At 47.6% G+C, this 13,490-nt stretch overlaps 1 protein-coding gene across 2 annotated transcripts; it reads left to right on the forward strand.

Moving 5' to 3' along the window:
- The first annotated feature begins 1,930 nt into the window (after window positions 1-1,930).
- LOC122375804 lies at window positions 1,931-6,707 on the forward strand. 2 transcript variants are annotated; one of them, XM_043355343.1, is made up of 2 exons: window positions 1,931-2,435; window positions 2,669-6,707. In XM_043355343.1, the coding sequence occupies exon 2, from the start codon at window positions 3,266-3,268 to the stop codon at window positions 6,488-6,490; it is 3,225 nt and encodes a 1,074-aa protein (XP_043211278.1). In that variant the 5' UTR covers window positions 1,931-2,435; window positions 2,669-3,265; the 3' UTR covers window positions 6,491-6,707. The 2 variants fall into 2 exon arrangements, with proteins under 2 accessions (XP_043211278.1, XP_043211279.1); XM_043355344.1 differs by having other exon boundaries at window positions 1,931-2,154; window positions 2,284-6,707.
- The last annotated feature ends 6,783 nt before the right edge of the window (window positions 6,708-13,490 follow it).

Below are 13,490 nucleotides of genomic sequence, written 5' to 3' on the forward strand. Positions count from 1 at the left end.
TTTAAAATAAATAACCTACTCTGTTGTAAGACGAAGCTGTTTCAATTTCATCATTGTCATGACTTGTAGCAGATGCCAACTGACGGGTCGTCACTCGAGGTTTTAGGTTGTTGGCTTAAGTTGGCTTAACAGTTGGCTTAACAGGCTTAAGTTGATTCTTGATAACCTTGGGATGAAGGAGCAGCGATCAGTGGACCCATGGCGGGGAGGGGACGAGTGCTTCAACAAAGCAGCTCGTCGAGTGAGTCACGTTTGAGTGGTTGGCGTCCCCGGTCGGCGTCGATCCGATAGCGCGGAACCGGGTGGGGGGGGGGGGTAGTGGGGGCAGCCTGCCCACACAAATCTTGGGCCGTGGGGGCGGTGCCCCCACACCTTTGAGACAGAATACCGCACTTCTACGTAAATGTTTTCTTTTTTATTGAAAAAGCCAAGGGATGAAAAATAAGTGGCCTAAAACTGGTGAGAAAACTAGATTTGGGGGTTCCTCAGGCTGATCTCTATTATGGTGTACCCCCCCCCCCCCCCCCCTCCAGTCTGAAAGTAGTTCCCGCGCCCCTGGAGGCCACTGACAAGGGTGTTTACAAAAATGATCTTATTTGACTTGCTTGTAACTAACTTTTAAACCCGCGCATGACTGGGATATTATTTTCCATAACGCAAGTGACTGGAGGGGGGGGGGGCTCTCCAGAGCCCCCTTCTTATCTCCGAAAGTACTGGACTGATCGTCAAATTTCAAACGGCAACTGATAGACATGGAAAAACTGTCGAATGAGACCTATTTTCATTCATCTCGAGGTCACCGATGACGTCACAGGTCAGGTCAAAGTAAAAATTATCAGCAATTTTGCTTGTTCACAATTTAGGCTCTCACCGCCGGCTGAGAAGTCTGATTAGGCTCATTTTTGGTTTACGCACTCCTTGATATATGCCATAGATACCCTGAGAATACCGAACTTTTACTTGGCATTGTTTAGGTCAAGGCCAAGTTATCCTAGGTCACGATAAATGTATATCATTTATCGGTTACGTGACGCATTTTCTGTGGTCCATTTGACTCATAGATTTCGAAAACAATGTCGTCTGTGTCATTTGAGGTCATTATCAGCTGAATTTACCGGAGGTCAGGTCACTTTCAGATCAGAAAAGGTCGAATTTTAAAAATGATTTTAAAAAATTAGCCTATCAGATGCAGTTTGAGCTCAGGAGCACGATGGTGCCATTTATGTTGCTGTACGATGTCAAAAACGTGCTGGAAGATGGTTTTTTGAAAAATACATCATCGTAAAATGTAGACGATAATGCAAATAACTTGTCTATTTTTGAGGATATATGGCTAAAACTTTCTAGAGTAGTTCATCAGTGTGTGTTCTATCATATACATAGATTCCAGTTTTTGCGAAAAAAAATAAAAGCTTTTTGAAATATATATATATATATATATATATATATATATATATATATATATATATATATATATATATATATATATTGTAATTGTAAATACATCTTTTTCGAAAATTTTTACTTTTCAAAATTCGAGCAGGTAGCAGTTTGATAGCTACGTGTATCCACTAATGGAATGAAATGAAACTAATGAAAAGAAATTGGTCCACTAATGAAAAGAAATTGGATCTAGCTTTTAAAACTGAGCTCTTGAGAGCGTATGCCGCAATTCAGTATTAGCCTTTTCACGACGGCCATCTGGTACACATTTGGTGCACATTTGGTGCAGATTAGGTGCAGATTTGGTCAAATTAGGTTTAGTGTATCTCTTAGAAGCTATCAGCTAGGGTTGCACTTATTGCCTATATGCCTCTTTGTCATATTATCAGAGAGTATCATCGATTAAACACTGAAATAAATTCATAAAATGAAGATATTTGCTGTAACAGAGATTAGGTGCAGATTTGGTCAAATAAGGTGTGTTAATGGCGCCCGCGGTCCGCATTGAATCCCTCACCCTTCCTTTGATGCCACACGTCAGCAGCTCTAGCTGAGTCGGACTTGCACCTCTAGCTGAGTCGGGCGAGTGCCGATGTGGCAGCTGGCCGCGGTCACGTGACCGAGCGTGACCCTTGTGCGGGCCGAGTAGAGGGCGTTGTTTTGTGCCCGGTGTGCTGAGGGGCGGACGTGTGAGCTGGAGCTGCGCGAAATGTAAGTGGATTCTGTATTTGAATTATACTTTGTTCTTTCTTGATATTGCTATAAACATGCTGATCGATTCATTAACGTAATATAGTTGTTTGTTCGAGTTTGATTTATGTACGTGTTTACTTTCGCTAGGCAGAGTGAGCACCGCGGAGTCGGGCTGCTCGTGAGTCCGGGGATGTTTGGCGGCCGAGCTGTGGCTGTGGGTTCCCCCGTGACGGACTGTGTGGACGGAGCGATCTTCGTGATGAGATCGACTTGTTGAGCGCCGGAGACGTGAACAGCCGGTATGTCAAACGTTGCGTCTGAATTACTGTACGAAGTTGCCCGAATTGTTAAGTGTTAATTAATCGAGTAAATGATAGCGCTAATAGTAACTTTGGTTCTAGAATTGCAGCAATATTTATTTCATGTTATGTTCAATGCACGGCTCACAATATGTCGTTTTGTTCGGACATGTCGATTGTGGACGTGATTGTGTACTGACCGGTGCATTGTCTGTGTGTTTGTGTCCGGGCAGTAACGGACAGTTTCGGACTGCCTCGAGAGCTGCAGACGAATAGAGGTCCAGTTGACGGCACAGCGTGTTTGACTACGAGGGCGCTCGGTTTGGCCCACGGCTGAGGCCGTGGCGGCTACAGTTACGGCTGAGTCTTCATCGGCCACGCCCGTCTGCGTCCGTCGGCCTCTCCGCTGCGCTGCGGTTGAGGACGCCAGCCCGCGGCCGAGTGAGACTGTCTCCGATCGTGGGTGAGTGATTCTGGCATCGTGCCAGGTCGGGAGGACGATAGAAGCCGGGTGGCCTGTCGCCTCTGGTGACTGTGCGCGGTGGCCGCGAGCACTAGCCCGAGGCTACAGTGGTTGGTGCCCGGGGCTACAGGTGATTGTGCTTCACGGTGTTTCGGGACGCCGGTGAATAGGGGTCGGTCAGCTCCGCCGTGAGCAGTTGGGCTGTTGATAAGCGATGGACGCCGGGTTTGGGGTGGTGTGTATTGTGTGTGCACTACGCTAGTAATATCGTTAGTGTTTAAGTAGTAGTATTAGTGTTTAAGGTGTGTGTTTATTTATTTGTGATTGCACAGGTTGTGTTATGCGGAGTAGGTGTTTAAAATAGCTGATGTGGCTTAATCCTGGTTCCTTGTTCGTAATTCTCCTCATCTTTTTGTCCTCTGCATTCACAATGGCACCTACCAGGGAAGATTTGAACAGGCTAAAACTGACCGAGTTACAGAGAGAGCTAGAGTCTAGGGGACTTGATATCACAGGTAAGAAGAACGAGTTAGTGGATAGGCTGTTTGAGGCACTGATAGAATCAGAGACGCCCCCTCCAGCGCAGAGGGAAAGTCCTCAAATGCCCCTTGTGGCACCCGAGTCGGGATCTGCGGTTCCTGATGCTTCCCTACTCTTAGCTCGTTTAAGAATTATCCAGGAGAGACAGCTGGTTGAGCAGGAGAGGATTTCAGTTAGGGCAAAGGCGGAGCAGGATGATTCGAGGCTTCAGGCTCGATCGGAGCAGTTACAGATAGAGTTGCAACTTGCTGAAGTGGGTCACTATGACGAAGCTGCCCTTGAGCCCCTGAGGGTCTCTACAGCTAGTCAGGCTCCACAGTCAGAGTCCGCGAGTGCACTGTCCTCGCAGGTGAGGCGTGCTCTGCTCCCTCCCACGGAGCTACGTCCATTCACAGGTAACGTGGAAGATTTTCGTTTATTTATGAGCGCCTTCGAGGCTCGTGTTGCCAGTAAGACTGATGATCAGGAGGAACTTTTATTTTATTTGGAACAGTTCACTAGTGGGAAACCGAACCAGCTGGTGAGGAGCTGTCTTCACCTGGGTGCTGCTGGATTCGTTGAGGCCAAGCAGTTACTCGAGACGCGGTACGGTAACACAATATGTTTAGTTGACTCATACGTTGAGAAGGTAAAGGGGTGGTCTCGGATCCTACCCGGAGATGTGGAATCACTGGACAAGTTTGTTCTGTTTCTGACGGAAGTAAAGAACGCCGTCTCTGGCGTAGCTTTGAGTGAATTCGAACATCCATCCACTCTCCGCCTGATAGTTTCTAAAGTTCCTTCTCACCTGCAGGATCGGTGGCTTAGAGAAGTAGACCGCCTATGCCAGGAGGGGCGCGCTGTCAGGTTTTCCGATTTAGTTAAGTTTTTGGCCGCTGAGGTTCGGGTCAAGAAGAATCCGCTTTTTGGCCTTCGTTCTGCCAATGCTGACCGCCGGCCGGAGGCTCCTGGTGGACCTCGGAGGCACACGGTCAATGCGGCGCACGTGACAGCGCCGGGGACTCAGCGCTGCGTCTACTGTGGCGGTCCCCACAGTGTGGCGGACTGTGAGGTGCTGAGGATGAGGCCGTGGGTCGAGCGGCGAAAGGTCTTTATGCAGCATAAGCTATGTTTTGGGTGCCTAAAGGCGGGGCACCAGGTTCGGTCCTGCCGGCGGCCGCTGGTCTGCGGCGTCTGTGGCGGGCTCCATCCCTCTGTCATGCATGGCGAACCGGGCGGGGGACCGGCACCACCTTGGGTTTCAGGCTCTCGGCCGGATCAGTGGCATCAGCGGCCGAGTCCTCGCGGTAGTACGTCTCAGAGGATGCAGCCAAATGACATGATTCCGCCCGGCGGAGTCGGGACAGCGGTGGTTCCGCACCGCGGCGGCGCGGGTCAGCCCATGAGTGCGCCGGTGGCGCCGCCTGCTGGTGCGGCGGTGGCGACACCTGTTGGTACGGCGATGGCGCAGTCCGCCGCGACGGCGGAGTCTGCATCGCGCGGTGGATCCGCAGGCGCTGTTGTAAGTGCAAGCCTTGGACTGCAGGGTGCAGGTCGCACGGCCCTCCCTGTAGTTGCGGTGCGGCTTCGTGCTCCAACAGGCAAAGTGATCGTGACGAATGGGTTTTTTGATCAAGGGTCGTCGGGAAGCTTCCTGACTGAGCGACTCGCAGAGCGTTTGGGAGTGCAAACTGAGCGCACGACCATCTCTATCGAGACCGTGGGTAACGATAGGAGGAGCATGTCCACTTCGATAGCTCCAGGGTTAGAAGTAAGCGCTCTAAACGGCGATGAGTTCCACCCTCTACCGCCACTATTGACTATTGACGCGCTTCCGGTCACCCAGGCCGACCGATGTCAGGGAAGTGAGCTAAAGGCTGCGTCCCACCTGGACGGTGTAGAGCTTCCAGAGCTGGATGTACCGGTGGAAGTTCTGATCGGTTCTAACTGTGCCGAACTGATTGTGGCGAGAGAGGTTCGTTCTCCTCCCCAGGGCGAGACTGGTCTGTGTGCTGTGCGAACTGTACTGGGCTGGTATGTGATGGGACCGGTCCGGGAAGCCACCGGTTCGGGAGAGAGGTTCACGGTGAACTTTCTGAGGGTGCAGGAGATGTCTGTTTCTGACCATGACGCTGAGGATAGTTTGTACAGGAAGATGTATGATGATGACTTCAAGGATTTGTCTGACGATCGTGAGCGCTTCTCTGTGGAAGCTCACACTGATGGCTCAAAGGTGGCCGAGTGGGCGCAGGTGCCATCCAAGTTGAACCCCGCCGATGTAGGTTCTCGTGGCTGTTATCCTTCAGGCCTGGGACCGTGGCTGAGGGGACCTGAGTTTTTGGATGGTGAGGCTGGTAGCTGGCCCTCAGACCCAGCTGTTCACGCTGAGATCCCTCCGATTGAGGTGAAGTCCGCTCCAGTGACAGTGGCTCCGGTGTCTGCCGGCACCGGACAGAAGGGTCCAACGGACGCTCTAATCAGTCATTTTTCGTCCTTTGACAGACTCAAACGGGCGGTGGCATGGTATCGGAGGTTCTTCTGTGTCATCCGGAATGGTTCATTTCGCAGGTGGTGCATGACCCGCCGAAGGGGGCTTCGGCGGCGTGACCACGTTGGCGAGGCCTCTCTGGTTGTGTCCGACCTGCATGAGGCGGAGCGTGCGATCTTGCGGCACGTCCAGCGGGAGCTCCCCGAATTTCCCGGTAGAGACTGTGACGATGGTCCAACTGAAGTGAGTTCGAGTAGTCCTCTGAGAAAGTTACGGCCGACCATGCAGAGTGGTCTGCTGGTGGTTGGTGGTAGGCTGTCTCGATCTGATTGTGTCTCTGAGAGTGAGAAACACCCGGTGATTCTCCCCCGGGATAGTCACGTGACACGATTGGTGATCAGAGAGGCTCACCAGAGAGTTGGTCACGGGGGGAGAGACCACACTTTTTGGGACCTGAGACGTAAGTTTTGGGTCATTGGAGCGGGAACAGAGGTCCGGAGGTTGATCCGATCTTGTGTGGTGTGTAGACGGGTAAATGCCCGTCCCCAGCATCAACTGATGGCTGAGCATTCCCATTCCTGGTGAGTTTCTGAGGCCGACTCACTGCCGCGGCGCCGATGGCGTCATGTACAGTACTTGGCTCAGGAGTTCTGGCACCGCTGGAAGCGGGAGTACTTGTTATCACTGCAGACGCGACAGAAGTGGACGCGTACTGCCACGAACCTGGGACCGGGTGATATTGTTTTGTTAGTAGATCAAGATGTACCTAGAGGTAAGTGGCGGATGGGGAAGATAGTTAAGGTTTTTCCCAGCCGGGACGGGCTGGTTCGAAAGGCTCTGGTCAAAACGTCTACGTCGGAATACCTGAGGCCAATCCATAAGATGGTCCTGATCAGCACGGAGTCTGATCTGCGGTAGACGTGCAGTGTCCGCGTCCCATTGTGGGTATTGGTTTGAACGGACCTGCAGCTGTAGTGTACGATATGTAGGCAAACATCAGGTGAGTGACTTATGTAGAATTCGTGTAGTTAAGTTTTAGTGGGTAAGTGCAGTGTCCCAACGGGATAATTGTTAATTGTTTGCTAGTTGTTAGATAAGTAAGGCCGTCAGGATGTTGTTTTGAACTGATGCAGCTGTTAGCTCGTTAAGTCCGTAAACCACTGATGGTGATTTGACTTTGATCGGGCGCCGTGTTCTGTTAGTTCGGCCGCCCTTGCTCCGGTCGTCCGAAGGGGGGAGTGTTAATGGCGCCCGCGGTCCGCATTGAATCCCTCACCCTTCCTTTGATGCCACACGTCAGCAGCTCTAGCTGAGTCGGACTTGCACCTCTAGCTGAGTCGGGCGAGTGCCGATGTGGCAGCTGGCCGCGGTCACGTGACCGAGCGTGACCCTTGTGCGGGCCGAGTAGAGGGCGTTGTTTTGTGCCCGGTGTGCTGAGGGGCGGACGTGTGAGCTGGAGCTGCGCGAAATGTAAGTGGATTCTGTATTTGAATTATACTTTGTTCTTTCTTGATATTGCTATAAACATGCTGATCGATTCATTAACGTAATATAGTTGTTTGTTCGAGTTTGATTTATGTACGTGTTTACTTTCGCTAGGCAGAGTGAGCACCGCGGAGTCGGGCTGCTCGTGAGTCCGGGGATGTTTGGCGGCCGAGCTGTGGCTGTGGGTTCCCCCGTGACGGACTGTGTGGACGGAGCGATCTTCGTGATGAGATCGACTTGTTGAGCGCCGGAGACGTGAACAGCCGGTATGTCAAACGTTGCGTCTGAATTACTGTACGAAGTTGCCCGAATTGTTAAGTGTTAATTAATCGAGTAAATGATAGCGCTAATAGTAACTTTGGTTCTAGAATTGCAGCAATATTTATTTCATGTTATGTTCAATGCACGGCTCACAATATGTCGTTTTGTTCGGACATGTCGATTGTGGACGTGATTGTGTACTGACCGGTGCATTGTCTGTGTGTTTGTGTCCGGGCAGTAACGGACAGTTTCGGACTGCCTCGAGAGCTGCAGACGAATAGAGGTCCAGTTGACGGCACAGCGTGTTTGACTACGAGGGCGCTCGGTTTGGCCCACGGCTGAGGCCGTGGCGGCTACAAGGTGCATTCGCCGGATAGCCCGTCGTAAAAATGGCTATTTTGTATAAAAATCGGCCGACATGAAGTCACTCTGACGTCATTTCCGGTCAAACCATGGTAGCTAGAAAGTTGAAATTTCAACACAAGGTGTCAAATTGATGCCGCTGAGGGTATCACAAGTTTCGTTTGATCCGTCAAACGTAGGGTTTTTGTAGGGTAGCTGCATCCCTTCTATCGAAGGTCAGATACTCTTGATCTATATGAGTGACCCCCACTGCACGTGCAAAATGCAAAAAGAAGAGGTGCCAAATTTGTTCCCATTTCAATAACTCGGTAATTGCTGGGGCGATTTCGCTGAAACTTGGCATACAGGTAGGCACTATTGGTGCCAATCGGAATTTCTTTTCTTGGAATTCCAATTTTTGTCCAATTCCAATTTGGAATTTGGACGGAATTCTTAACATTTTTTTTGGAAATTAATCGGAACACAAGGCCTTTAAAATTTAAAATTTTAAAACGGAGGCCTTTAAAACGCTTTTAAACACTTTTAAAATTTACGCAAAAAATGCAAAAATCGTTAAAAATTGGAATAGCCCCCGCTTTGGACAAAATTGGAAATTTACTTGGCAATTTCTTGGAATTGGATCGGAATTGGAATTGAAATTTCATGAAATTGGCACCACTAGTAGGCACCCACCAGGCAATGCATTTCCATGTGTTGCGGTTAGGGTGCAAATGCACGTGCGCACGTGCAGGGGGCGCTTCCAGATCTCGAGAACGGCTGGGCCGATTGCGCTCAAATTTGGTAGGTACACGGTTGGGGACCGGTTAGCAGGGTGCCATGTAAAAGTCAGCTTGAGCCCCATTTGCACGTGCGCACGTGCAGAATGCCGCTTACAGATCTCAGGAACGACTGGACCGATTGCGTTCAAATCTGGCACACCGCTAGCGACCGGTTAGAAGGGTGCTTTGCACAAGCCCGATGGAAGTACCCTCTCGCCCTTCCGCACGTGCAGGGCTCGCTCGCTCGTTCTTCGCCCAAAAGGCGTTTTACTGTTTATTATACTGCATTCGGGGTCTCACAGGGCTACTGCACTGCGGCTTAGAACTGTTTCAGAATGGCCTTCCATGTTCACTGCGCGTGTGCAACCGCAACCAAATTCACTAGGAAAAGTTAACTGACTCCAGTATTAGCTATCACACACCAATCAGTACCCATATAAATATCTGGCTACGTAGGATGTAGATTTTTTTACCACATGGTTTGATGGTTTTGTAGATTTTTTTACCACTGAAGCAAAAATTTACACGAGCGAGCGAGCGCAGCGAACAAAGCGAGGTCTTTCAATTTTAACGTAAAAATCTCAGTATGAACGGCCCGGTTCGACCCAGTGTAACGCTTTTGAAAGGATTATAACCAAGCAACCGCTGGGCCGATTTATTTGCGGTAATTTTTATCCCGGCAGTTGCTGGGGTATTTCGCCACCCACCGTTTGCTGGGGGGGGGGGCGTTAAACGCCTCAAGCCGATAACTCGAGAACCAATAGGCGCAGTGAAACGCACGAGGCGGCAAACGAAAGAACGCGACAAGACGCTTCAGATGAGTACTTTAAAGTTGAATTTTGAGGTCACAGGTCGGGTCAAGGTCAGGTAAAACACCTGGAATCGGGCTTTCAGTAGCATGGACTTCAGGACTTCGCAATGGACGCCTCTCGTCATAAACTCTGTCAAAACGGTGCAGAATCCTTCATATAAGGCCTACAAGAGTGTCAGCTCCATGTAGGGGTCAGTCAAGCATAGGTCAGGGTCAAGGTAAGGTCAACCGGGTAGGCACATATCCCCGAAAATCAAAACTGATATTCGCAGCCTGTGACACATGTTTTATGGGCAATTTTGGGCGAAGAAGACGATGGTGACATTCATTTTATCAAATGTGTACGTGTTTGGCTCAAAAAGCTCAATTTAAGAAATGCATGCATCATGGTCGTGAAGAAGTCACGAGAAATTGCCAAGATTCAGTTCAATATTTTGGAAAATGCGGAACGATGATCAATAATCGAAGATAGACATTTGATTGCTCATGGTATTGGCAGTTTAATGGCGTTTACGGCATGTCTGTATGTATATTCTGTGATTTTATATGATTTTTGAACATATGCCGTTTTTGGTCGAAAACGCAGAAATAATGACGTCACTAAAACCTCGATATCTCAAAAATTTTCAGACCAATTTTTTTTAACCTTGTCACAATAAACTTCAATCAATTCCCTACATGTAACCAACTTTTGGCGGGCCTGCGGCGCGCCGTTGTTATGCTATGGCCCGGCGAAAAAAGTGGACGCCCCCCCCCCCCCCCAGCAACTCGCGGGTTTTAGGGGAGCTTCATTTCCCCTTCCAAGTATTGGACTATTTTCGATACATGAGGGTGACCCCCCTTATGCCCGTGCCACGTGCAAAACGAAGAGGCAGAGGTGCACAAACCTTCCTACTTGCCTACAATGTAGGAGACAGGAAAGAGCCGAAGAGGGTAGCTGCGAGACAGATTTCAGTTTGTGTTTTCTGTACAAAAATGACTATAAAAACAGCTAACTGGTAGCAATTGGTCGGTACAATCAGCTGTCAACGGCATTTGGTCATTACATTTCTTTACGTGTCTTCAAAAACAGTTCCTACAAATCTCCTCCATGAGACACCCACGAGACAGTTCCCATTGGATTAACATTGTGTCTCATGAGACACCGTGTAGGTAAAATGTAGGATGAAAAACTGCGAAAGTGGTGGGCATGTTTCGAAAAACGGCGCACAGATTCTTGGGGCGTCTTAACAAAACTCCTGTTCGAAAATGAGTTCTGGTAAAGTTTCGTCAGCTGGTTTCCATAGCAACCGCCATTCGTGGGACAAGCTGACGCCATTTGCTAGCGCGTTGCGTGGTAACCAGCTATTGGTGTCAGTTGAATTTGAAAGATAATTGTAACAGTGAACAGCTCGCTTCCGTTGCTGTACTGTGCTGTGGATGTGTGTCTTGTGCAGTGTAAGCAAAGTGTATAAGGACTTTCACATTATATTTTGTGATGTGATGGTGTGGTAATAGAAGGTTGTGAGCTCCAAGTGGAGTTAAGGAATTACCAAAGAAATGAAAACTCTGCATGGGCCGGAAATCTGCAGCCTGCACTTCCATAAACTCTTCATAAGAGGTTCGTGGCAGGGGGTATTTTGGGGAGCGATTATGGAGGTGCTGGTAAGTAGGTAGGTACCCAACCTAGTTGGCTTGATGAGAACTGAAACTGAAAGTCAACTGAATCGTGAAATTGCTTTACGATAGCACTTCTACTTTTTTTTTAATTTTCCATTCATTCTGATTGATAAAGAACAACATTGAAAGATGCTAACATGCAGGTAACTACCTACCTAGCTCTAATGTAAATAGGTACCTAATAATTTCCTTCAAAAGAATATATGGCTCTTCAATGTACTAGAGATTTAGTAATTGAAGGCATCTCACTACATTTTGAACATTACCTAGGTATAACTTCCCTAAACTGCATGACAAATTTTCAATTTCCTTGTTGTAACACCAATACCACAAACATTCATCTGGGCACAAGGCTCACAACATCAAATTATTCATGTTTTATAGACAGGTACCTATACAGCAAAAATGCAACAGATATGTGATTATTTTAAACATAGGCTTTGTGTTCAGTTGTATATATAATAATTTTGTGGGTGGAAAATGTGTCATGAATTGTCTACAGGTCTGTGTAGAATTGTAATTAATATGATTATAGAAAAAGGAATGGTCAGTTAAGTAGTCAACATGTTTACTCAATAACAAGATATGCTGGCATGGAGTTTGCTCATGAGTTTGCTCAAAAACCTTTCACGTTAGTGTGGGAAGCATAGCAATTTGAAGCATATGCTTATAAAACTGATTTGTAATGGGGTTTGTGAAGTTCTCCATAAAGTTCACACCTAGCAATGTACCTACCTAATGCATTGCATTACTTTAAAAAGAGGGAGACCATACAAGTTGTCAGGTAGGTAGGCTTTGCTTTGACATTGATTTCAAGATTTCAAGGTGATCTGTGCTTTTTGCTTATAACTTGTCCTCATTCTCTGACTAAAGGAGTGGCAATACAATCTGACTTGTTCTATTTTCCTCTTGCCTTGCCATTTTTGACATAATCCTTGCCCAGGCTATATGTTGGTATGATGAAGGTCAATCAGATGACATATTTCAAATATTACAGTCATGATTTCAGTTGAATTTGCCTAACTTTATTTAAACAAGATAAGATTACACATTGCATAGCTATAACAGCAATATTTGAGCCACCACTGGCATAGAAATTAATAGGTTGCAAAACATTGCTCAGCAAGAAGAAATCAGTCATTGACAGTGGAGAAAACACATCTAGACTTGACAACAAATTACAATTGATTTTTCTTCTACCATTCATGTTGGCATAAGTAATAATTCAAATGGATACTTAGTGCATTTTTCTTAAGATTTTAAGCACATGAGATCCATCCAAAGGCACAGACTTGGAACAAAGGCTGTGTTATAAACAAGGATATTGCACCTTTTTGGTATTTTAACATGTTGTTATATTCCGACATCCTAAGAAAAATAATATGGTAATCTGCCCTGCTTCATTTGATACGTATCGATGAGTAATTGGATGTTGCGGGAATGCAGTTAGTTTTCCGGCAGTTGTCTCCAGCAGCGACAAAATGGCCGCTTACTTTCTGTCAAACATTTGCTTTCATATGGCTAAGTACATTAATTTCACTTAGTCTAACTTTGTCTAGCAAATCTCCAGTTTTACTTCGGAAAAACCGGCAGCGTGTTCCACAATGGTGACCCTGCCAGGCGAGGCAGTTCCGTCGGCCGTCGATGTCCTTCGGTCATATAACCCCCAATAAAACTAGCGCGTCGAACGATCGGCAGCATGGACGGTCTCGCACCATCCATGGCAGGGACCGACCTCACAGAGCCACGCAGAAAACAGGAATATCGGATTTATCTGCCTCTAAACTGTAATGTATGAATGCGTCGTGAAAATTTTACAAGACAGCTGAGGTTTGCTAAGCAAGAAAAAATAGACCAGGATCTGTATTAGCGAAGAGATTAGCGATGCACGTGAAATGTGTATAGATTGCAGTATAGATGTAGTCAGCGATGGATTATAAACGGATTTAAAGCCGCTTCTTAAAGCCTACAGTCAAAACGTTTTCTGAACGTTTGTGGTCCTCAATATGATAGGTATTCCATAGCAATTTAGTGGGCTTCGTCCCATTAGCAAATATTGCAAAATCGTCCTCAAATTGTGTTTTCTTACCTAAATGAAGTAATGTTGATCCAGGAAAAAACTTGTTACACACTCCTTAATATTCCTAAACAGAAACACTGATATGCACCGTACACTGCAGCGTTACGTCACTTCACCTTCAGCCCGCCAAGTAGTAACTGCCCCACTAAACGGGAGAGGGACGCTATG

This window comes from Amphibalanus amphitrite, unplaced genomic scaffold (genome assembly GCF_019059575.1).
Source record: "Amphibalanus amphitrite isolate SeventyFive unplaced genomic scaffold, NRLGWU_Aamphi_draft 001925F_arrow, whole genome shotgun sequence".
Classification (NCBI taxonomy): domain Eukaryota; kingdom Metazoa; phylum Arthropoda; class Thecostraca; order Balanomorpha; family Balanidae; genus Amphibalanus; species Amphibalanus amphitrite.